Source organism: Pristis pectinata, chromosome 10, assembly GCF_009764475.1.
Source record: "Pristis pectinata isolate sPriPec2 chromosome 10, sPriPec2.1.pri, whole genome shotgun sequence".
NCBI lineage: Eukaryota > Metazoa > Chordata > Chondrichthyes > Rhinopristiformes > Pristidae > Pristis > Pristis pectinata.
The window spans coordinates 29,080,100-29,105,876 of NC_067414.1; the positions used below are offsets into that span (position 1 = coordinate 29,080,100).

The window sequence follows — 25,777 nt, forward strand, 5'->3', positions numbered from 1 at the left end:
AATTGCGTACTTTGCACAAAAGAAAAGTCAAATACAAGCAATTACTAATGTAAAATCAAAATATGCAGCAAAGCTCAATTTCCTACAATTAAACTTCAGCAATATAAAACAATGGTCAGCTAAGGCCCAATAACATATAGGGAACCTAGTAATGAAATCACATCTGACCAGCAATGAGCACAGTTTAATACTTTCAACTCACAACAAGACCTGAACTTACTGGAAATTAAATGATTGGAAAGGACTAAGTTACTTTGCTATAAAATGCAGCACACTGCACTTCTAGGTCATAGTTTTTTGATGTCCTCTTGCATTTAGTATCCCATAATAGTCTTTCAAAATTGGTACTTGCAGTTTAATTAGATTAGAAAAAATCAGAATGCGTGTTGGTCCTCTGAAGCTTCTGTAAAACATACTGTACCATACTTTGTTTAAAAGCTTAAGTGACATGATTAATCTGTAATCCTTTTCAATATTAAACTGAAAATTGTGTTTTTTAGGATGCTGTGGTATTAATAATTACCCAGTTTCGTGGATGCATGACAGATAATTAGTTGTATTTAATTTATTGAAGCCATCTCCAAGGTTTACACCATGAGCTCCCATTGAATATCTTTCAGCCAATACTTGAACCAATTTATGGTTAGCCAATAATAACTCTTCAGTAATGTGTAATGTATTTCACTAGCACCTCCAAAGAATAAATTAATTTAAAAAAGAAATTTTTTAATAAAAATGTGGATTTTGAGAATTAAAAGATAAATACTACAAGAACAAAACCCTCGTTTCCTATCCATAAACAGAAAAACCTCCAGTGAACCACAATTTACTAAGAATACATTGAGAATTTCTATGTACCAATGGAAAAAGCAGAGTAATTTACTCAAAGTACATCTAAAACAATTACCATCAAACAATGTACCAATTTCACATAATTGAAGAGCTCACTCTGAATAGTAGATTATAAGCCACTTTGCAGTCACCTCCCATCAGCCAGCTCAGCTTGTTGTATTTCAGACTAGAGTTTGACTATTCATTGAGTTTGGCTCAGTTCCATAATTGAAGTCATTGCTCCTTCTCATTGAGTTCTGTCTGACGAGAGAAGATAAGGCTTTTGCACCTTCTACATATACCAATTTCTATGAGTAAATAGACCAATATATCACATTAAAAAGTGCGTAAGCAACTGGAAATATCAGTCTGGAATATTTATCAATAACATGGGTATCAATCCAAATGTATCCCCGTAGGCTTTTGTTCTTGTCTGCAGTTGTCTCTTCAGTGATTGGTGGATGTACCAGGCCTCGATCCTGCTTTTCTCCATTTGGTGGCACGTAACCAGGTCCAGCAAATTCAGCCAAGTTGCTGACTTCCCCATCACTGTATGTTCTCTCTACCATTAAAGGTCTTGGCTGAGGTATTCCACATGTGCATGGTAACTGTAAGAGAAGAGGCCTATATCAAAATTAAATTAGAAGAACACTTGAAGGAGAAAATTTTATAGGATTGGGGAAAAGAGCTACTGTGAACCTTGTGAGAATTTCCCACACATTTCTTAGGCCCTTTCATTTGTCTATTCTTTTATTTTGATATTTTAGGTTGATTTGTTTCATAGGCATTGTAGCCTTGTGTTTCGTGGTTGTAAGAAGTTTTCACTTTATTTAATTCTGTGCATGCAGAAATCAATTGACATAAGCAGTTACCTACTGGGGAGGTGACAGGCTGAAGATGAGATAATCAGAATCAGAATCACAATCAGGTTTATTATCACTGACATATGTCGTGAAATTTGTTGTTTTCCAGCAGCAGTGCAGTGCAAGACATAAAGACATAAAAATTATTGTGTTGCAAAAATAAATAAATAGCGCAAAAGAGGAACAACGCCAAAGCATGGCGACACTTGCAGGCTGCCCCCAGATCACTCGATGCAAAAGATGTATTTCATTGTGTTTTTCAATGTACATGTGACTAATAAAGATATCTTATCTAGTGTTAAAGAGTTCCTGGACTGTTCAGAAATCTGATGGTGAAGGGGAAGAAGCTGTTCCTGAAATGTTGAATGTGGGTCTTCAGGCTCCTGTACCTCCTCCCCAGTGGTAGTAACATGAAGAGGACAGGTCCCAGGTGGTGAGGGTCCTTAATGATGGATGCCGCCTTCTTGAGGCACAGCCTCTTGAAGATGTCCTCGATGGTGGGGAAGGTTGTATCTGTGATGGAGCTGGCTGAGTCTACAACTCTCTGCAGACTCTTTCGATCCTGCGCATTGGAGCCTCCATACCAGGCGGTGATGCAGCCAGTCAGAATGCTCTCCACTGTATATTCGTAGAAATTTGCAAAAGTCTTTAGATATAGCTATATTTGATATAGCAAATCTCCTCAAACTCCTAATGAAGTAGAGCTGTTGGCATGCCTTCATGATTGCACTGATGTGTTGGGCCCAAGACAGATCCTCTGAGATGTTGACACCCAGGAACTTGAAGCTGACCTTTCCGTCACTGACCCCTCAATGAAGAAGTTGGGTGTGTGTTCTCCCAACTTCCCCTTCCCAAAGTCCACAATCAATTCCTTAGTCTTGCTGATGTTGAGTGTGAGGTTGTTGTTGCAACACCACTCAACCAGCCGATCTATCTCACTCCCGTATGCCTCCTCATCGCTATCTGAGATTCTGCCAACAACAGTGGTCATTGGCAAATTTATAGATGGCATTTGAGCTGTGCCTTGCCGCACAGTCATGATTGTAGAGAGAGTAGAGCAGTGGGCTAAGCACACATCCTTGAGGTGCGCCTGTGTTGATTGTCAGCAAGGAGGGGATGTTACTACTGATCTGCACTGACTATGGTCTCCCAATAAGGAAGTCGAGGACTTAGTTGCAGAGGGAGGGATAGAGGCCCAGGTTTTGAAGCTTGTTGATTAGTACTGAGGGGATGATGGTGTTGAACGCTGAGGTGTAATCGATAAACAGCAGCCTGATGTATGTTTTTCTGTTGTTTAGGTGCTCCAAAACAGAGCGGAGAGCCAGTGAGATTGTGTCCACTGTAGACCTGTTGTGGCAGTAGGCAAATTGCAGTGGGTCCAGATCCTTGCTCAGGCAGGAGTTAATTCTAGCCATGGCCAACATCTCAAAGCACTTCATCACAGCAGATGTGAGTTCTACCAGGTGATAGTTGGTGAGGCAGCTCACCCTGCTCTTCTTGGGCATCAGTATGATTGCTGTCCTTTTGAAGCAGGTGGGAACCTCTGAATGCAGCAGTGAGAGGTTGAAGATGTCCTTGAACACTCCAGCCAGCTAGCTGGATGAAGTCCCCCATGATGATCGGGAAGGCATCAGGGTGCTCTGTCTTGTGACTGTTGATCATGGTGCTCAGCTCCTCCAGTGCCAGCTTGACATTTGCCAGGGGTGGAATGTACACCGCTACCAGGATGATGGTGGAGAACTCCCTCAGCAGGTAGAACGGATAACACTTGACCGCCAGATGTTCCAAGTCGAGGGAGCAGGACTGTGACAGAACCACCACATCTGTGCACCACGATGAGTTAATCATGAAGCAAATGCCTCTGCCTCTGCCTTTACCTGATGTCACCATCCGGTCCATGCGGTGGATGGTGAAGCCCTCGGGCTGGAGCACTGTGTCCAGGGTGAGCCATGTCTCTGTGAAGCAGAGTACACAACAGTCCCTGATGTCCCTCTGGTACTGTAGTCTTGCTCTGAGGTCTTCAATATTATTTTCCAGAGACTGTACATTAGCCAGGAGGATGGTAGGGAGTGGGGTGTCTTAGGACCCTGCGTTTCAGTTTTACCTGCAGCCCTGCCCTGCAGCCACATTTTCTGAAACAATGGAGATGTTCCCTAAGCTTCCAGCTAAGAGTTTTTTTTTATGGTATTCACTTATTGGATTTTCCTGACAAGGCACAAGTTATTGCCCATTGATAATTCCCCTTGACAAGGTGATAATGAGATACAACAGTCTCTCTGTTAATCATAGAATCATAGAGTAGCTACAGTTCAGTCTATAGAGTCTGTGCTGGCTCTCCACTACAGCAACTTACTGGTTCTACTTCCATGGTCACTTCTCACTTCTCCGTAGCCTTGCAAACCTTTCCTCACTATATCATTATACAATTCCCTCTTGAAGGCCATGATGGAAGCTGCCTGCACAATATCTGTTGGCAGTGCATCCAAAATTCACACCATACACTGCATGAAAATGTTTTCCCTTATGTCACTATTCTCTTCCTCCTTAATTTATACCTGTGACCTTCCACCAATGGGAACAGCCTCCCACTAATCACTCTGTCCAGAAACCTCATAATTTTCTATACCTTTATCATTTCTCTCTTTAGCTTTCTTTTCTACAAAGGAAACAGTGCCAGCCTCTATCCTTGTACCTGTAGTCCCTCATCCCAGAAACCATTCCTGCATATCTCCTCTGAATCCTCACTAGTGCCTCTACATCCTCCACATAATGTGGAGACAAGAAGTGAATATAAGACTCCAGCTGAGGACAGAGCTGTTACATTAAGGTTCTGCATGATGCCTCTATTTTTATACTCTATCACCTCTGTTGATAATGCCCAAAATTGTGCATTCCCTATTATTTGCTTTCTCAACCTTTTCTGCCACTTTCAATGATTTGTGCACACGTACCTTTAATCCCTCTGCTCCTGAACAACATTTATTCTATATTGCCTCTCCTTATTCTTCCTAGCAAAATTTTCTACTTCAAACTTCATTTGCCATGTGTCTGCCCAGTCTATCAACTTGTTTATATCCTTTTTCAATTTACCTCTATCCTCTTCACAGTTTATAATACTGCCAAGTTTCATGTCATTTGCGAATTTAGACATTGAGGCTTGCACCCCCCACCCTCCCCTCCCCCTCCCCCAAGTCTAGGTCATGAAAAAAAAGTAATGGCCCTAGCTCCAGTCCCAGGGGAATATCACACATTTTGTTTCAGTCCAACAAACAACCATTCACCCTGATCCTCTGTTGCCTGTTACTTAGTTAACTTTGTATCCTGATCCTCTGTTGCCTGTTACTTAGTTAACTTTGTATCTATGCTATCAATGTCCTTTTTATTACATGTGCTTCCACTTTGCGGATAAGCCTATGTGGCATCTTACCAAAAACTTGCTGGAAGTCCATGTATACCATACTGAAGGTACTCTCATAGTGCTATGTGTAGGGATGTTCCAGGATTTAGACCCAGGAACAACAAAACAACACCAATATAGTATAGGAGGCAATGGACAAAGTGCTGTTAAATGGATTGAGTAGAGATGGGTTACGGTTATAGAGCTAGAATGGTTCCATGGACATGGAAGGGCCTTATTCTCTCCTGTCTGACTTTAGAACTGTCAACAACATCTCCCACCCCTTTTTTGATCAAGAATAAACTGATGGTGTGGTAACTGGCCAAAATGGATTTATCATCTTTTTTGTAGACTGGACATACTTGAACAGTTTTTCACATTATTGCACTGATGTCAGTATTAACAACAGAAAATACTGGAACAAAAACAAAAATGCTGGAAGAATTCAACCAGTCGAACAGCGTCTGTGGAAAGAGAAACCAGCTAACAGTTCAGGTCAGGGACCCCTCCCTAGAATAGGAAATACTCATGAAAGGTCATTGACCTCAAATATTCACTTGATTTCTCTCTCTGCAGATGCTGCCTGACCTGAGTAATTACAGCATTTTCTATTTTTATTTTTGATTTCCAGCAACTGCATTTTTTTTTGGTTTTCTGGTAGATGTCACTGTGCTGTGCTGCAGCATCATGGCTAGATGCACAGCTATCTCTTCAGCATTATAGCCAGATAGTGTCTGATTCCCCAGCCTTTCCTGTATCCTGTACTCTCAGACATTTCCTAGTATTGTGTTGGAGAGAATTGAACTGGTGGGCTTCCTTGATACCTGTACTACAGTCGACATAGATTTTCTGTTCTAGATCCCGGAGTGCAGCTTCAATAACATTTCTGACATTGAAGGGAAATGCTATAATTTGAGCTATATTGAGAGCTGATTAACTAATTATCCTGAGCTGGATGAGGTAATATTTAAATATTATCTTATATAAAGCTTAGAAATAGATTTTATAAGTTTCACTTCTATTTAATTTCCTCACAAAAGTTAATATTTGTCAAGAGACATTTTGTTATTGTCACTGAAGGTAGTTTACTTAGTTTTCCTCCTAATTTCAAATTACATAACAACAATGAATCAATAGCTCCAGAACAAGACAAATTTGATTTATCTGGTTGGTGTCAGAATTCAAAAGCATACATCTCAATTGGCTTTCTTGCTAGATGGTTTTTCCATTCCACCTAATCTTTTTCACATTTAAGATCATCTTATTCCCTCTCTGAGGAATATTATGCATGCCTTAGCTTCTGTTAATATTCATTGAGTTGACTGCAATCTCTACTGAAGTTTGGGTCTTCATTACATATGGAACACTTCAGCAAGCCATTGAACTATTGTCTTTTTAAGATATAACTAATTTTTCAAAGTGTTTAATCCTCATTCAATAAAATTGTAATATCTTGCAACAGAGAAAGAGAGCATTTGGTGCATAATGTCTACATCAGTTCTTTGAACCAGCCTATTAGTCCCATTCAATGATGATGTGTATCGATGGAAGTATTTAAGCCTTATTCAGACATACAAACTTTGAATTATTACATTAGCGAGGTAGAACAAGTGAGAGTTATACTTTCTAGAAACTGTGATGGCACAACTCTGCACCATCTGGCCAGTTCCTTGGGGGTTTGTCCTTGTTTGAAGTCTTTGACATTCATTTGCTCTCTGAAACCCTTCATCATAATTGAAAGTCTATGGAGCTTGATGACTATTAAACCATTTACGTCTCACTTTTCATTTTCTAATTACAAATTAAGAAACTGTCTGCTTGCTCAGATTCCAACTCTTGATCTTACTTACCTTTGACAGTTGGGGTGTTTGTTGGTTGCAACGTTAGTATACAAAGGACCTTATCGCTCTAATCCAGAGGGAGATGGCGTTCTCGAGGGAAATGATTAAATGATGCTGACTCTCAGAAAAATTAACTGTTCTTCATAAATATGAATAGAAAATGTTGTAAATACTTAGCAGGTCGAGCAGCATCTGTGGATAGAGAAACAGAGTTAACGGTTCAGGTCAATGACCTTGATCAGTTGGAGTGTCATTGACTGAAACCTTAATTTTGTTTCACTCTCAACTGTTGCTGCCTGACCTGCTGTTTATTTCCAGCATTTTCTGTTTTTAATTCAGATTTCCAGCATCTGCAGTTTTTGCTTTACATTAACTATTCTTGCCTTGTTTGCCACATTCCAAATCAACTAAACCAACCTTGGTTTCCAGCCCAGTCATCTCTTCTCAACAATGGGCCTGCTTCTCTTCTGCAAGCAATTCTTGATTTTTAGTGAAGCTGAAAGTCCAGAGTGCTAGGTGAGCCAACCATTTTGGGTTTCTCCTAAGGTCCCGAGCATCACAAAAGCAAGCTTTCAGCCAAGTCAATTTACTAGGTACCAGGAAAGATCTGACAGCACAGGATACAGAAAAGGCAGGAAGACCACACAGCCATCCAGTGGTAATGTTGAAGGTATTTCGAGCATTGTCTATTTTTATTACCGATATCTACCCAACAAGTTGAAAAATACTTGGGCATGTCCTGTTGACAAAAAGTAGGACAAATCCATTCTGATCAATTACCAAACCATCAGTCTATTCTCAGTTAACGATGTGATGGGAGACATCACTGACAGTGTTATTAAGCAACACTTGCACCCCAGGAGGCTGCTCAATAATACTCACTTCGTGTTTTGCCAGATCACTTGGCTTCAGCCTTCATTTAAATCTTGGTCAAAAATGGACAGAAGAGTTAATGTTTCAGGTCTGATGAAAAATCAATAATCTCAAATGTTAATTCTGATTCACTCTCCACAGATGCTGCCTGACCTGCTGAGCATTTCCAATATTTTCTGTATTTACTTTTTCTGTAACTATTTAATTCTTCGGCACGAAGTTGAAGAAGGATTACATGTTATTCTAGTGTACTGGCCAATATTGAGCCAATTCTACTATGATTACTCATCTCATAATCACCTTTAGGATTATACTATATTCCAAAATTTTCTGCATATATTTGTATTATAAAAGTGGTAGTAATTCTTGTTACGAGTTGTAAGACCTTCCCAAGAGAATACGCAAGATTTGTTTCTTTTTAACCTTCTTAAAAGTAAGCCCTTAAAGATTCGTCAGCACAGACAGTAGTATTAATGTTCTCACCTTTTCCCGGAGTTTTCTTTCTTTCCTCTCTTGTATTGTCGTCAAATAATTCACAGCTGCGTACTCCAGCACTGAGAGAAAGACGAACACAAAACTAACCCACAGGTAAATGTCCACAGCTTTAATATATGACACCCTTGGCATGGAAGCATTCACTCCTGTGATAATGGTAGACATGGTCAGAACTGTTGTTATACCTGGAATTACAGGGAGAGGATATGTTTTTAAAATGTCACCATTCTTCATATGAAATTTAAAATAAAAACCTCCAGCAAGAAGTGTGATAGCTAAGTGGGTAGATGTAAATGAAACCTGTTTTATTTTTCCCCAGGCCTATTTTTTAAGGAAGCTAAAAGAGACATTGAACAACAATAATACTGTCAGGATTGAAAAGGATAGAAAATCAAATATTTTTTGGAAAAAGGTTTGAAAAAAAGGATGTTAATATTGTCTTCATCCAGAAACAAGGCCCTGTAGTAGTTTCTGAGCACAATCTCGTGGTGCAGACCATAGACAGACGTTGAACACTTTGGGCAAGGGAAGGCAGCAATGTTCATTGTTTCTCCTCTTCCCTTTGCTTTCGTTTTTATTTTTGAGGCCTGAGGGAGGTGAAGTTGGTAAATTGGTTTATTATTGCCATATGTACTGTGGTACAGTGCAAAATTTTGTTTTGCATGCCATCCATACCAGTGGCCCTATTTCATTAGGTGATTGAGGAAATTTGGTATGTCACCAAAGACTCTTGCAAATTTCTACAGAAGTACGGTGGAGAGCACTTTGACTGGTTGCATCACTGCCTGGTATGGAGGCTCCAATGTGCAGGATCGAAAGAGGCCGCAGAGGGTTGTAGACTCAGCCAGCTCCATCATGGGCACAACTCTCCCCACCACCGAGGGCATCTTCAAGAGGTGGTGCCTCAAGACGGTGGCATCCATCATTAAGGAACCTCACCATCTGGGAAATGCCCTCTTCTCATTCCTACCATTGAGGAAGAGGTACAGGAAGATGAAGACCCACACACAACGTTTTAGGAACAGCTTCTTCCTCTCCGCCATCAGATTTCTGAACGGTTCATGAACCATGAACACTACCTCATTGTTTCTCTTTTGCACTATTTATTTATTTTTGTAACTTATAGTATTTGTTATGTCTTGCACTGTACTGCTGTCGCAAAACAACAAATTTCACAATGTATGTCAGTGATAATAAACCTGATTCTGATTCATTTCATTAGAACAGTGCATTGATGTAGTACAAGGTAAAAACAACAACAAAATACAGAATAAAGTGTGTCAGTTACAGAAAAAGTGCCGTGCAGGTAGACAAAAAGGTGCAAGGCTATGATGAAGTAGATTGTGAGGTCAAGAGTCCATTTTATCATACTAGGGACCGTTCAATAGTTTTATAACAGTGGGATAGAAGCTGTCCTTGAGCCTGGTGGTACATGCTTTCAGGCTTTTGTATCTTCTGCCTGATGAGAGAGGAGAGAAGAGACAATGTCCGGGGTGGGTGGGGTCTTTGATTATGCTGGCTGCTTTACCAAGGCAGCGAGAAATGAAGATAGAATCCATGGAGGGGAGGCTGGTTTCCGTGATGAGCTGAGCTGCGTCCACAATACTCTGCAGTTTCTTGCGATCAGGAGCAGAGCAGTTGCCATACCAAGCTGTGATGCATCCAGATAGGACGCTTTCTATGGTGCATCGATAAAAATTAGTAAGGGTCAACAGGGACGCGCCAAATTTCTTTAGCCTCCTGAGGAAGTAGAGGCACTGGTGAGCTTTCTTGGCTGTAGCGTCTACATGGTTGGACCAGGACAGACTATTGGTGATGTTCATTCCTAGGAACTTGAAGCTCTCAACCCTCTCGACCTCAGCATCATTGATTTAAACAGGAGCCTGTGCACCCCCCCTCCCCTTCCTGAAGTCAATGACCAGCTCTTTTGATTTGCTGACATCGAGGGAAAGGATGTTGTCATGACACCATGTCACTAAGCTGTCTATCTCCTTCCTGTACTCCAATTCATTGTTATTTGAGATATGGCCCACTATGGTGGTGTCATCTGCAAACTTGTAGATAGAGTTAGATCAGAATCTGGCTACGCAATCGTGAGTGTAATAGGAGCAAAGTAGGGGGCTGATGATGCAGCCTTGTGGGGCACCATGGTTGAGGATAATCATGCAGAGGTGTTGCTGCCTATCCTCACTGGTTCTTCAAGGTGGGAGGATGCCATTTGCAGATGTTTCAGATATATTCATTGCTTGACCTTCTCAACTTTCATTGTCAATACCAAATTTCTTCAGAAATATCCTGATGATGTCCTTATGTTTCATTTGAACTCTGCCAGTTCCTCAACCTCCACTGAGCTAGGGATAGAAAATTTAGGGAACAAGCTCATCTGTCATCTGCCCACAGTAACCAGCACTGTACAGCTAATATTTAGTTTAATGGTCAACGCTCCAGTTGCTCCTCGTCTAATTCCCACCAATGTGTCTGTCCTCAGCCTTCTCCACTGCACAGTGAGGCCAAGCACATACTAGAAGAACAACACCTCACATTCCACTTGGGTAGCTTTCAACCCAATCGTATGAACATTGAATTTTCCATATTCAGGTAGCCCACAGCCCCTATTTTCCTTTCCCATTCCTACTGGTCCACCTAGGATCTCTGTCCCTTTGTCCACCCTTCCCATTTCCATCTGTCCATCACTCACACACCTATCCACCTGGGTTTCTTATCCCTGGCCTTCCCTTCCTATCTCCTCCCACACCTGGCTCCATCTGCCCATTTTTTTCCTTATCTGTTTTCACTTGTCACCCACCAGCCTCTGTCTCCACAATCACCCCTCTCCCTCCCACCTGGCTCCATCCGCGCATCATCTCCTCCTCATCTAATTCCACCCGTCACCTACCAGCCCCTGCCCCACCCCCTCCCTCTCACCTCATCAAACTGGCCACCTTTCCTCTACCCTCTAAGTCCTGATCCAAAACATAGACCAAATCTTTTCCCTCACAAATGCTACTTGACCCACTGAGTTCCTCCAACAGTTTGTTTTTGCCCCAGATTCCAGCATCTGCAGTCTCTTTTGTGGCTTCATGGTCTCAATGCTCGTAGTTTTGGCTTTGGACAAGACACTTGTGCATTGGTCTTCCCATTTGATTCTGAGAATTCACTGAAGACAATGCTGATGGTATCATTCCAAAGTCTTTCAATGTCCTAGGTAGGTTTCCCAGGTTTAATGGCTGTAAAGAAGCCTAGAGGTCTCAATTATTGCCTTCTCATTGGCAGAACTTGTACATTTGATCCTGTACTGGATAGCATTGTCAATGTTTGCCTCCTGGGGAAGAAAACTACCCAGGTAAGCAAAATCTCCATGTTTTCTTGTAATCATGCATAAATCTTGATCCATGATGGTGGTAATGGGCTGCTCAAGGCCTGGTTCATTGAAGACCTTTTCTTAATAATACTGGTGAGTGCTGGACATTTGCTTGCATCCAATAAGGACACAGTCATTGGATCAAAATCTACACTGATATTCTGAATCAGCGTGCTACCTACTGAGGCAGTACACCATGTCAAAAGTAATGTGTTTTGGATGAAACTTTAAAGAAAGATCCAGTCTATCTCAAGTGCACACAAAAGATCTTATCATGGGCAGGCACGGTAGTGTAGCGGTTAGCGTAACACTTTACAGCGCCAGCGACCTGGGTTCAATTCCGGCCACTGTCTGTAAGGAGTTTGTACGTTCTCCCCATGTCTGCATGGGTTTCCTCCAGGTGCTCTGATGTGTTGGCCAACACTTATTCATCAGCCAGCAAATGAAATAGATCGTTGCTGTTTGTAAGACTTGCCTACGTGCAAAGTGGTTGCTCTGTTTCCTATCTTGTGAATGTGGCTCCATTTCAAATGTATTTCACTGCCTGTAAGGTCCTATAAGACATCCTAAGATTGCCAAAATTGCTATTTGAATGTAATTTTCTTTCTGTCCAGTGGGTTTGCCAGAACATTTGCACATCTTTCAGACTAAATTTTTCATTTATGGATTGAAAATGATGGAACATGTGGACCAAATTAACAGCATGTGCTCTTGAAAGGGAAAACTTTACACCAGGCAAACTGTAGATAAAAATATATCCCTTCATGACACTGACATTAAAATCCCAGAATGCAGAATTAGTCTATACAATCATGCTGGAAAAAGTCAGCCTTTCTCAAACTCACCTTGAGCAGCTACAGGTAAGTGCCAAGTTTAATGCAACTTTGCCACTTATCCCCAAACCTTTCACTTTGTCTGCACCTTTGCCTCCTTTTCACATAATTTTGCCTGACATTTCTATTTACCCCTACAGCCATTCATAAAGTTCCCACCATCGCTTGCCTAATTAAGTATAAATGCATAGATGGGATGAGAGGTAGGAAAAGATTTCTTCAGAAAACCTCAGAGTTCTTTTTGAAGTATGAGCATCCTGTAAATTCCATCCATGATTTTGTGATCCTCTCAATGAGACCAAGACAAAATCTACACCTGTGGGTGAGGAGGGAAGTAATTTGATCCATAAGCATAGTGGAACTTTCAACATTGGCATTATGTGAAATAAGCATTAATATGGCCTGAGCTCTCTCCTACTCTCACAGATATGCTTTCACAAGACCTGAGCCGGTCTGGGCTGGATGTTGCTGAAATACAAATGTCCAGCTGCTATGGTTTTACGCTCCTCACCTAATGGAACTCTGGCTGGCACAGCTCGCCGGTCGATCCAGAATGACACCCAGGACAGCATGACCATCAGAGTCGCTGGGAAGTAGGTTTGCAGCAAAAAGAAGAATATGTGACGATGCAGCGTAAAATTGATATACAGGCGATTGTACCAACCTGTAGAATGATGTGGGAGATAACTGGTTATCATTATATCCAAATAGCGCAGAAATACAGTGAAGAGAAAATGTAACAAACAGATTATTTTCAGTTTAACTACAGTAAAATGGCCCGTTTAAATGGCACTGATAGACATAGCATTCTTTTAAAACAATGACTTATTTCTAAAGTACAGTTTTGGTGCCCCCTGTCTTTAGAAGGGTATTGTAGTTCCAGAGAGAGTTGGGAACTGTGGAAAATGCGTGATCCCTATCCAAGTGCACTGAACCACAAATATTAATATCAGACTGATAGAGGGCATGTCAGCATCAAGTTGTGTTGAGAGCAGAGACAACGGGAATGTGTGATAAGTATTTACATATAGACATGCAGAAGGTCTTTGATGGTTGATATAAAGATACTTGAGGTTTGATTCTTTCCATAAATCCACCTTTATGTGGGCATGCTATGTTGGCGCTGGAAGCATGGTGACATTTACGGGCTGCCCCCAGAACACTACGCAAAAGATGCATTTCACTGTATGTTTCGATGTACATTAATAAAAATATCTTATCTTAAAATCAGACAGTAGAGAAAAGAGAAGTGATGGATGATGAGCCCTTTTGCTGCCTGAGAGGTGTACTGTCCCAGAGCAACATCCTCAGTATTGAGGCCCTAATTACACCCAGTCAGCTATGTTGTCATTCACAAGCCCAAAAGCAGGCTCCCAAGACAGACATACACTCTATTCTGAGCTCTGTCATGAGGCAATATTACGAGGTGAACAGAGGAAAAGATTCAAGGATGTACTTGAAGAAATGCAACATTCCCACTGACTTTTAAGAATCCTTGGAGTGGAGAAGGAGCATTCAGGATGATATTGAGAACCAAGTCCATGCATCAGGAGCATAGAGGGTCCCTGTATTAACAGCAGAAGGAGCTCACTACTTCACAAATTGCCCACCAGCCCTCCTTGGCAGTCACCATCTGTGCAACAGTCTTGGTTCCCACATTGGCCTTCTTAGTCACATCAGAACCCACTAAAATAGAAGTCATCCTCAATCCAGAGGGACTACCTAAAAAGACGACATGCATGCATGGGTGATCAGGAGTGAGGCTTGTGTTTCCAGCTGATTTTTGTCTGCTTCCTAGACATCCTATGTGAGGTGAAGACATGTCCCAAGGAGAGAGAGGGCCCAGCTGAAGTCAGTGCTGCTCCATTCAGATCTCTCGGTTTCTTTTCTTGATTTCTATTCAGGACATTAGTCATGGGAAGTCTGCAGTAGGGATGCACTAAAATGACACCTGAAATAAAAGTTCATAGTTATGGCTTTAAAAATTGTTGCTTCCAGCACTAAGTGTGGCTACTTAGCTAGCAGGCACATTGGTGCAAAATATTGGACCCTGGCAGAGGAGGCTCCACAAATTTTAAAATTTGCCAATGAAAATGATGACATTTTGAAAATTACTTACTTTCACATATACTTTTCTTTTTGTTCAGTATAATGAGCCGCCTTTCACTGCAGCTTGGATTTCCTCCCATGTGGCCCTTATCATGCTCCTACCCACCATCCCTTACCCCCATCCCTACCACCTCTGGTCAGAATAGCCAGAAAGCACCAAAAAATTCTGACCCTAAAACAATACCAAGTAATAATTACTTTGATTTAAGTAACACTAACAAATTGAAATCTGAAAAGGAAAACATTCCCGCTTAAAAAAAACATAAGTGTATTACCCGTGCTACTGTAAAAAGCCAGCTTTGTGGTTGTGTGGAATTCTTTTATCATGAACTGAGAGAGAGAAATCTTTTCATCTATTGTTAAAGAGTCATTGCCACTCTTCCAGTACAGCATGAGGTCATCATCAGTGTAAGCATCTGGAGTCAACATGAATCAAATACAACATGTGTTTAGTAACTGGACAATTAATGTGGAGCACAATTCAGTAATCTTCGCAGTTTCTGATATAATTCCAAATTTGAGGGAATAGTATTACCAAGGTTTGATAATACGTAGAAAGATCTCTGCAGAGATTGAAACAAACATACAACCGCAATAGAAATGCAAATCAGTGATAACCAGCTGATAAAGACCTATCAAGGCGACCCGTGCATTACGGGGGGATTATGTTCCTAGAAAGCATGAAGCTGCATCATCTGCGCACGCATCGCAAAACACGCGTTGAAAAAAATTGTGTTTATTTATTTACTTTTGTTTCACTTAATTTTCATGAGAGCAAATTTTATTCTGTATCTCAAGTTGCTGGGTGGAGATTTGTGAATTCTGTAAGGGTGAATTTCTATTGTTCGAATGGCCGTAACATGGGGGTTACCTGTAATTTAGTGTTGTACTTCACAGTTTAGCTGATAAAGTGGCAGATTTTTGATGCAACAGGAATGAAGCCTGAACATGGGACATATTTTAAATGAATGGGTATACTTCCCCTTAAACTTTCTGTATTCCCACAATAAATAAATCTATGGCAATATGCTGCAGAAAAGCAACATTTTAATATAAAACATATAAAACATAATTTTGAAATTACTAGATGTAGATTTAAATAAGTCACTGGTCTTTTAAAGGGAAATGCACAAACTTGAGCCTTGACCTCTGAGAGAACTGATTGGTTCTTAGGCAACCAATTGAGGTTGGTAGAAGTGGATGGAATTCACCTGACCACAGATTTTAACTACTGTCCTTTACCCGAAAGAGATCAGCCAGCTGTCGGCCTGATGAAGAAGGTCGGGCAGTATGGATCCCATCTGCTTGCACCAGAACTATAGTGAGTCTGTGAAAAGTTGTCCAGTGCAGTGGCGGCCTGGAAAATGTTCACGGGGTTTGGATGAGCACACATCTGCTTCTCCTAGCCCCACCGTGGAAAGTTGTTTCACTTACCATCTGTGGCCCAGCTGGTTACATCAGTTGTGGACACTTGCACAGGATTTGATTCAAGTGCCATCATGGTCCTATGTACATCATGGAGCATTGATTTGCACGGATTAATTAGGCTGCCCTTCCAGAATCCAACAGGACCCTCACCTTATCTCTCTTGGATGTGTGTGTATAATCCACTGAAGTTACAGTGGATGATTGGCAGAAAACATATGGAAATTCAACTACTAATGATTTTGAACTGTCTAATTCTAATCCTGTGATTAATTTAATATTACATGCTGCTCAAAACATTGAGAACTATTTTATAATTAGAAGAGAATATCAAGTTACACTGAGGCCATCATGTTGATGTGTTCACAGGGTAGAACATGTTTGCATCAGGTGACCAGATTTTGACGTCTGACTTACAGCTCTCAATTTCCAGTGAGCAGCTCTGGGTGTCAAGAGGAAAGCGGCTGAAGTCCATGTAACACATTGATGTTACTGTAACCCTGCAGACAACATAATCAGAAGTTGTGACTATTGCTTTGAGTTAAAGCACAAATATAGAAACAGTGAGCAACCAGGTATTTTATACAACATTTTATCAGTTGTGCACACTTCTGAGATTATATTATGAATATCCTTAAAAGCTTTCAGCACATAAAACCCAATTACTTGACTATAGAGAAGTAATCCAAATATTTAAGTCAAATATAAGTTTGCAAAACACTTCAGGAAAGTAACAGATGATGTGGAAAAGGAAATCTTACAAAACTTGCATGGGAAATCAAAAAGCTACAGGTAAGTAAAAAAAAAATTAATAACTGCAGGTGCTGAAAATCTGAAATATAAACACAAAATGCTAGAAACACTCCATAGGTCAGGCGACATGTCTGGACGGAGAAAGGGCTAACACCTCAGGTTGATAACCTTGCATCAGTATGTCTATTTTAAAAGTGAAAAATAGTGAAGGGGGAAATTTTAAATCACAAATGGACTAATGCTGATCAAGGAGATGGTTAACCCTGTCAGTGCTTTTCAATATTTCAAGGTTGAAATGGTATAAAATGAAGGAAAGTGAAGTAGGGGGATCATTTTGTGTATCCTCACCTGGCAGTGACTGAGAGGTTTTCACTTTGCAGACCATAGACGGAGGAAGGGTAGGAGTTGAGGTGGGGGAAGAATTTAATGTATCTCAATCAAAGAGAATGGAGCAAGCGAGCAATTAAAATAGAACAGCTCCTCTTTGCACTCCATATGCAGCAACTTGTAGTGGTTATACCCTTGCTTATGGCTGAGGATGAAGCTTTCCAGGCAAGATGTCTTATAAACCACCAACCACTTCTCCTATATTTCCCAATGAGCTGTCTCCTGGGGTCTTCTGATTTTGGCAGATGTTCACTAACTATCTGACTTTGTCCTTTCATGTCAGCCACATGATTAATCACTGCACACTCCACGCATTTATTCAACAGGCAACTGAGGCATCAATCAGGGCAGCACTTTTGATCTCTTTCCCTGGCGAGGAGCCACTGAAGTCATTTCAATCCCTCAGGTCTCCTGTTTGGCAGAATAGGTGAAGCTGGCTCCACTAATTCCATGCGTAAACAGGTTATCTGCTGAGCTTCTGTTAGTGTTACAATGGGACAGTGTGAAGTGGCCAATTTTCCTGTTGCAAAACATTTGAAGAATTGTTCTCATCTATTAATTGTTGGATTTTGGAATTATGTGCAGATTTAAAGTATTGTCTAATGTGCATGTATGATAAAATAGCCTGATTTTCTGAGAGTCACTCCTTTGCTGATTGTAAGGCACAAGTGCAGTGGGGAGAACATGAACTGATAACTTATTTTTTTAAAGACTTCACAAGCTGATGTTACCATAATGGGTGGAATCCTGACACAAGAGATTCTGCAGATGCTGGAATCTGGAGCACTACACACAAAATGCTGGAGGAACTCAGCAGGTCAGGCAGCATCTATGGAGGGAAATGAACAGTCGACGTTTCGGGTCGAGACCCTTCATCAGGACTGGAAAAGAGGAGGGCAGAAGCCAGAATAAAAAAGGTAGGGGGGAAGAGCACAAGCTGGCAGGTGATAGGTGAGTCCAGGTGAGAGGGGGGAGGTAGGTGGATGGGGGAAAGGAGATGAAAGGAAATAATGTGAGAAGCTGGGGGGTGATAGGTGAAAGAGGCAAAGAGCTGAAGAAGAAGGAATCTGATAGGAGAGGACAGCAGACCGTGGAATAAGGGGAAGGAGGTAGGGAACCAGAGGGAGGTGATGGGCAGGTCATGGAGGGAGGGGAAAGAGAAGGGGTGAGGGGGCCACAGGATTGAGGGAAAACAAAGGGGGGGGGGGGGAGGAAAACAAAGGGGACCAGTTATTGGAAGTTAGAGAAATTGATGTTGATGCCATTAGGTTGGAGACTCCCAAGACGGAATATGAGGTGTTGCTCCTCCAACCTGGGTCTGGCCTCAAAGTGGCGATAGAGGAGGACGTGGATAGACGTGTCAGTATGGGGGAGGGAAGTGGCTGGCCACCAGGATATCCTGGCTGTTGATGGAGTGAAGGTGCTCGACGAAGCGGTCACCTGATCTGCGTCGGGTCTCACTGATGTAGAGGAGACCACACCGGGAGCATCAGATGCAATAAATGACACCCAGTGATTCACAGGTGAAGTGGTGCCTCACCTGGAAGGACTGTCTAGGGCCACGAGTGGTGGAGAGGGAGGAGGTGTAGGGGCAGGTGTAGCACTTTGCACGGTTGCAGGGATAAGTATCTGTTGGAAAAGGAACAGAATCTGATTTGTGTGCAAACAAATGTCCTTTTAAAAATAAACACAGATATGAATAACATGAATAATTATTTCTCCTACCAGTGCATGTTGCTACTGTATTCTTCATGCATCACCCTGTTGTTCACTTACCTCAGACTGTAGAGAACCTTCCCATCAGGATAGACACGCAGCATGATATTGTCTGTGGTTGTATCATGTATAAAGGACCTTTTTGAATGAACAAAGAACATATCAGGGACCCAAATCTTTTTGACCAGTCTCCCATCAAAGGTCATGCTCAAGTTGTTAGTACTTGGGAATGAAAGGCGCTCATCTTTCCAATAATGTCTTAGGTACAAGGTCATTGTAAAGTCCTGTGAGAAAACGTCACACAAAAAAAAACCTAATCAGATTAATCTTCTGGCAACCTCAAACATTATTTTCCATTCTCTGAAGCAATACCATGAGAATTAGGTCAACATATTGATCCATAAGCCTATTTATGTTTTGGAATTGAACCATTTTGGCACAAAATGTAAACAGATAGTCAAAGGATGCTGAAATGTTTTGTAAATTTAAGGTATTACCATATCCACTTCAGATATGCTGTCCAGACTTTCTACCTGCACATCAACACCAACGGGTATTGATGGACCTGTGGGTGAAAAAAGTGGCAAATTACTGTTGATTTTCTAGCTGAATTTTATTATTCAGTGTTTCGTACTAAGATCAAATTAAATTTCTATCATTGAGGTCAAAATGGAGATTTTTGTATTCCATTCCATAGTAAGACTTTTGTCTTGCATACTCAGGAATTACACAAATCAATTGTTTTATAAAAAGAAGGCTTTTATTGATTTGAAACATAACTTTGTCAGGAACACTTTTCTCCTTGCACAAGGATTCCCAACATAAAAAAAAGAAAAACATTAGTGCAACACGCAACAATGGTGCTAAAAAACACTGGACACATTTATGTAGCAAATGTTAAGAGAGATCACGAAAGGAAGACTTCTAGCATCACTCAATCCTTGCGAAATGTTTAGTGGAAAATTACCAAGCCTAAAAGTGAACAGTAAGGAGTAAGTTAGAGAGATGAACAGAAGTAGAAAACTTCCAGGAGAGCATTTCTGAGAAGAGGGCGGAGAGGATTGGTGGCTCTGCCACTGAAGATATGGAAGAATGGTGGTAGATACAAAATAGTCAAGAATTAAAATAAAGGGCATATGGTGGAATGGAGGATTAGAAGAAAAGACAAAGGAGATCTCAAAGATGTATTTATAAATAGGAAAATGATTTTGAAATCAGTGCTTTGGGCGAATTCTTGCTTTGGTAGATGAGAAGGGATGTATTAGGGGATGGGTGTCAGATGACAGAGTTTGGGATGAGTAGGCATTTGTTACTGTGGAAGTCAGGCATCTGGTGAGGTGAGCATAAATCTGGCGGTAATGTTGAATATTGGTGGATTAATGTGGGATTCAGCACCGTCTTCAAGGATTGCATGAATATAGAGTGGTGTATTTCTGTGGAAGTTATGGTGACAGAATGGGAGAAGCGCCAAAGAAATTCCCAGTCCTAGTGTAGTTGAACTCATTGATCCAGTGAAGTATTCCATTTATTAAGTACTGAATGTAGAAATTCTTGACCGATCCAAAGAAAAAGAATGATATTATTTGATTATGACTGGAACAAGCCCCTTCTAATCTCTGCCACGCTCAGTTGTCTAAGTCATGCCTTGTTTCAAGAGAAATGCCCAAATGTGTTCTCACGTCTGGGAGCAACAATTTATGCAGAAGCTTCAGAGTCAACATTTGCTGCACCACACTCTGTGCGCTTCAGCAACTTCAAAGAATTCTGCCAAACAGCTACCATTTGTACCTGTGTAGCAGCAAGTGGTAGCAACTGATCAGCAACTAGTCTGAAGGTCGCTACTGATCGCTCTAAATAAATTTTTAAAATTTTTTATTAACAGCGTGGTAACAGGCCCTTCCGGCCCAACGGGTCCGTGCCGCCCATTCTAAACCCAAATTAACCTACCCGTACGTCTTTTTGCAACATGGGAGGAACCCAGAGCTCCCGGAGGAAACCCACGCAGACACGGGAGAACGTACAAACTCCTTACAGACAGCGACGGGAATCGAACCCTGATCGCTGGCGCTGTAATAGCATTGCACTAACCGCTACGCTACTGTGCCGCCCCATTATAGCTAAATAGCTAAGATGTTTGGTCCTTCCCACTGCAATAGAATGGTTTGGTTGAAAAGTTGAGTTCCAAAATAGAGGCACTGGCATCACATTAGCTTTACACACTGATTGACATTGCACTCTGAATCCCCTGAGTTTTGCCACTGGGTGCTCTAACACCCACCCCCATCCTTTGTCTGGCATAGCTCATCCCACACATGGTCATATATATTACTAATTTGACACACCTTCAACAGCCAAAAAAGTGCACTAGATGTCTGAATTTTTCACTCAGTATCTCACACAACCACAACAGGTATTTCCTTAAAATGAGAATAAAATTGGCTGTAATATTAGAATGATCACATTTCTGAGAAGTGAGTTAATTTTAAACAAATGCATATTTTTATTTCAAGTATGAATTATCCTGCAGGCCAGCTGCCATTCGAGAAATTAAAAAAAAATTACTGGTGAATCTAATCCATTGGATGTAAACTGCATTTCCTTTAATCTTTCTCTTTGGAAGAATCAACTGATTATTTTCTAAAAATGAAAGCCAAACATGGTTTACTTTCAAGGTGTAAAATTAAATTCCCAAAATGCTTGTTTAAACGGTGCTGCTACATTAACTCATTGATGATAGTACTGAGTTAATCTTAATGATAGTAATAATTCATAGGATGAGATACAGGATTATAAACATTCTAATATTTACTGCAAAACTACATTGAGGTTTCCATTAATAATTTAGATGCCAGGTTTGACTCTCTGACCGTATTCTTGTCTCAGAAGCCCAAACGACCTGCGCACATAATCTAGACTTGTCAATCTGTCAGTACTGAGGAAGAGTCTGATGAAATTTTAAATAAAATCCTTTCTTCTCTTACAACACTATGTGGAGAATTTTAAGGAACATGCACAGTCAATACTTATCATTCAACTATTTTCATTAAAAATTTGGTCATTTATTTCATTGTAATTTGTGAGATTTTGCTATGTTCCCAATTGCTCCCATATTTTTCTAAAATATAACAGTAATGACATTTCCAAAATAATGAAAAGTATGAAGTTTTTAAAATGCTTTGGAAGGTCTCTAGGTTGTAAAGACACTGCATAAGTGGAAGTTTGAACAAGTACACATCTTGCCTTGTACCCTCTCCTTTTATTTTCCTGCTCTGATCTTGCAACTTCACAGATCAGGAGATGACAACTGAATGAGTTACTAGATCTTAGAGAATGTGGAAAATCTTCCACATAAGTTACAATGGATAATCTTTAACTCTACACCTACAGAAAACATATCCACAACTTCTTCTGTTAAAAAGAACATTTTGAAGCAAGTTCTTCATAGAAACGAATAAAACCTTTACATAAACAAGTCAGCGAATTTCCCCTTTTCACTGACATGATTCAATGCAAACAAGAAAAAAATGTATTTTCTTATGAAATACATATTTGAAGTTGTGGTAATGTCAATTTTCTTTTGGCAAGCTTTATCTCCATCTCTAATTGGCCACTGTTTATTGCCTTTACTGTGCAGATGAATGATAGATTCTTGAAGGAGCTGATGGGAATGTGAGGAGACTAAAATGCAATTAGTTAGGATTAGTCTAAATGGGGTTTGATTGTTGGCACAGACTTGCAGGACTGAGGAGCTTGTTTCCATGATGTATGTATGACTTGACAATATTGCACTCACTTTGGCTAAGAATGCAATATTTAAAGACCCTGCTCTGTCACCCCAAGCTGATTGCCAAATGATGCACAAGAGAAGCGATTTCCCCTGGTTTTATCTCTTCCCTGTTTAGATCTCTACTTGAGGAGAAGGGGAGCCATGTGACATAGTATTTGGAACAGCAGCATTGTGGCTAACTGCACCATGCCACCCAATAAGAGAAATATAGCTTTTGTGCTACATGTACTTAAGTGCAGCCACATAGAAATTGAAACATCACTGTATTAAATATTGTTTACATGTGGAAACATACTGAGTCCTGATTACGTTTGACCTCTTTAGTTTTGATAAAAAAATTCAGCTATGTAAAATAACCAGTTGACTCTTCCAAGGCTGAAAATAGTGGTAGACACAATAAAACTGGCAACAAAGGCATAAGGTGGTAATGTGAAAACATTAGGTGTGACAAATCCAACCAAAAATCCTGTAGTGCTATTATTTGTCTGGAAATTTCCACTTCATTTGTTGGGCCCCCAATATTATGAGCTACAAGCTTAGACAAAGATGATTGTTGGTTCCTACCTCCAAATCCAGGTCTCATTGTGAAGTCATGATCATCCACTCTGAGAAGTTGCTCAGATTTTGTTAAATAAGATTTTGTTACATCAGTGCTCCTCTTTAGTATAGGACTGTAAGACAAAATGTAACTAAATTCTATAATGAAGAAAATTCAGTCAGCATATCCATGTCTCTCTCTATCCAGCTTAGTTAGGCAACTTGGTCAGCATAGACGAGTTAGCCGAAGGGCCTGTTTCTGTGCTGTAGAGGTCTATGACATGATAACTATCTCCATCTATCCAACTACTCACCACCTTGCACATCAGATCACTTACAACTTGCAGGGATTGTTATGGGCACAAATGGCCCGGATGTGGAAATATGATGTGATGGCAATATCAAAAAGTTGGTATTGGTATTGGTTTATTATTGTCACTTGTACCGAGGTACAGTGAAAAACTTGTACAGTGAGAAAGTTGACTCAAAAACAGGCAGGACTGGGCATTAAATATTCCTGGACGCAGAGTATGCAGTATGGATAATGAAGGAAAGAGGAGCAGGTAGCATTACTGATCAAAGAGAATATTACAGTGTTGAGAGAAAGGATGGCACAGAGGGGGTCAAAGCAGAATCTGTTTGGTTAGAGCTAAAAGGAACATTACACAGTGAAACATAACACCAAGGAACGGGAGGGATATCAAGGAGCATAGGGTGCTCTGGCAAAAAAAGATTCATTGCACCCGTCTCCTGAGGAGGAAAAGCTAATTTAATTTAATTTTAATTAAATTTAATTGAAAAATAGGTGGAACCAGTGAGTTGCTCTGGTACAGGGCCAGTGCAGACATGATGGGCTGAATGGTCTTCTTCTGCACTGTAACCATTCTATGATTCCATGGATAATTCAACTAATTCTTGACCTGATCTCATTCCAGTGGTTAGAATTGAGGCTTTTCTAAAGTGAATTAATATATCTGAACAATTGTTTCTTTATTTTCATTCATTCATAGGTTGTGAGTGTCATTGGCAAGAATATTGCCTATCCCTATCTGCTCTTGTGAAGATGGTAGAAGTTAGTAGTGAGTCTCCGTCTTGAATCACTGCAGTTTATGTGGTAAAGCCACTCTCACCGTGTTTGGTAGGGAGTTCCAGGATTTAGATCTAGTGACAAAGTAAAAAGGACTTGCATTTTCTGAAGGGGGGTGGAGGAAGCTGGCAGCATCCAGTCATTTAAATGCAAATTAGAGGTACTTTGTTCAAAAGATGGCATTTTGCAGGACAATATGTATACCTAACACGTGAGCTAAAACATGGAAAGTGGACCATACTTGGGAGAAATATGTGACACTGAAATTATTGTTCCAAAATCTTTCTGTCACTATGTGTTTTCTCTTTTTAGCTAGATTTGATATAAAATAATTGTCAGAGATTGAATGCAAGAACAATGGCAGATCAGTCATTTCGAGCTTGATCTTTCATCGTTAAGCAACACGCATTCATTTCAATGCTTTGCACCTTGATATGTGGTTCAATTTCGGACCCTCTCAAAACCTTTCTGTCAAGTGAAGGACTTCTCACCTGAATGTCAAGCACTCAAAAACCTTGACACAATTCAAGTTAGTGCAAGTTGTCCCTGACATTGGATTCAATATTATACAATGCAGCTGCACTGAATCCAGCTGAGAGTAATCTATCCAGTCAGAACACAATGGAATGCATTTATCTGCTTGTTTTATACATTGTCTGATTTTACTTTTCAATACAGTCAATGGAAAGTAAAATTGGACAGGGAGTGACTTATGCAGTTGATCAATACAACCAATAATCTGCTGGAGGAACTCAACTGGTCAAGCAGCATCTGTGGGGGGGAAAGAATCATTGATTTTTCGGGTCTGTGTCCTGATGCAGGGTTTCAGCCTGAAATATTGACAATTCCTTTCCCCCCACAGACACTGTTCAACCCACTGAGTTCTTCCAGCAGTTTGATCGTTGCTCCAGATTCCAGCACCTGCAGTCTCTTGTGTCTCCAATCAACACAGTCAGTTTTCCATTGGTCAGGATAAAATTACCTCATGGCCAAAAGATTTCCTGACTTGGAAATATATTGTTGTCCTTCATTGTCACTAGATTTAAAAATCAGGAACCTCCTACCCAACAGCACTGTGGGGGTACCTTCACCAGAGGGAATGCAGTGGTTCAAGAAGGCAATTCATTACCACTTTGTCAAGGGCAGTAATGGATGGGCAATAAGTGCAGATCTTGCCAGCAATGCCATATCCTGAAAAATAAATACTTCTTAAAAATGTTCACTGAATGCAAATCTAAAACAAGACTTTTAATTTCTCAATTCTAGGTACTGATGTATTGTAAGATAATAAACTGAACATGTATGTTTAATTCAGGACAGTTATGCAAATGTTTGGCACAGTTTAAATGTCCCAAACATTGGGAGTATTAGGCTGTGGTCATCAAGGAAGATTATCAGGTTAGCAGTGAAATTCTAAAGGATATCCAAGATGTGTACCTCTTACCTGCCTTGTTTGTTTGCCTTTTCATCATCGCTTCCAAG

The 25,777-nt window shown here is 40.6% G+C and overlaps 1 protein-coding gene across 1 annotated transcript; it reads right to left on the reverse strand.

Annotated features, from left to right (window-relative positions):
• Positions 1-1,139: 1,139 nt before the first annotated feature.
• Positions 1,140-25,777, reverse strand: LOC127574857 (gamma-aminobutyric acid receptor subunit rho-1-like). The gene is made up of 9 exons (XM_052024307.1): positions 25,740-25,777; positions 23,236-23,342; positions 19,382-19,449; positions 18,945-19,168; positions 16,446-16,528; positions 14,879-15,019; positions 13,006-13,158; positions 8,289-8,485; positions 1,140-1,439 (listed from the first exon to the last, which is right to left on the reverse strand). Exons 2-9 carry the CDS (start codon positions 23,252-23,254, stop codon positions 1,140-1,142), a joined length of 1,185 nt encoding a protein of 394 aa, XP_051880267.1. The 5' UTR covers positions 23,255-23,342; positions 25,740-25,777.

What these genes read in the sequence shown, in the direction of transcription:
- LOC127574857 (XM_052024307.1), bottom strand. An exon ending in CTCACTGGAAATTGAGAGCT is followed by an intron (nt 15,020 to 16,445) that starts GTAAGTCAGACG and finishes TGTTGACTCCAG; the next exon opens with ATGCTTACACTGATGATGAC. An exon ending in AAAGAAAACTCCGGGAAAAG is followed by an intron (nt 1,440 to 8,288) that starts GTGAGAACATTA and finishes CTTCTCTTACAG; the next exon opens with TTACCATGCACATGTGGAAT.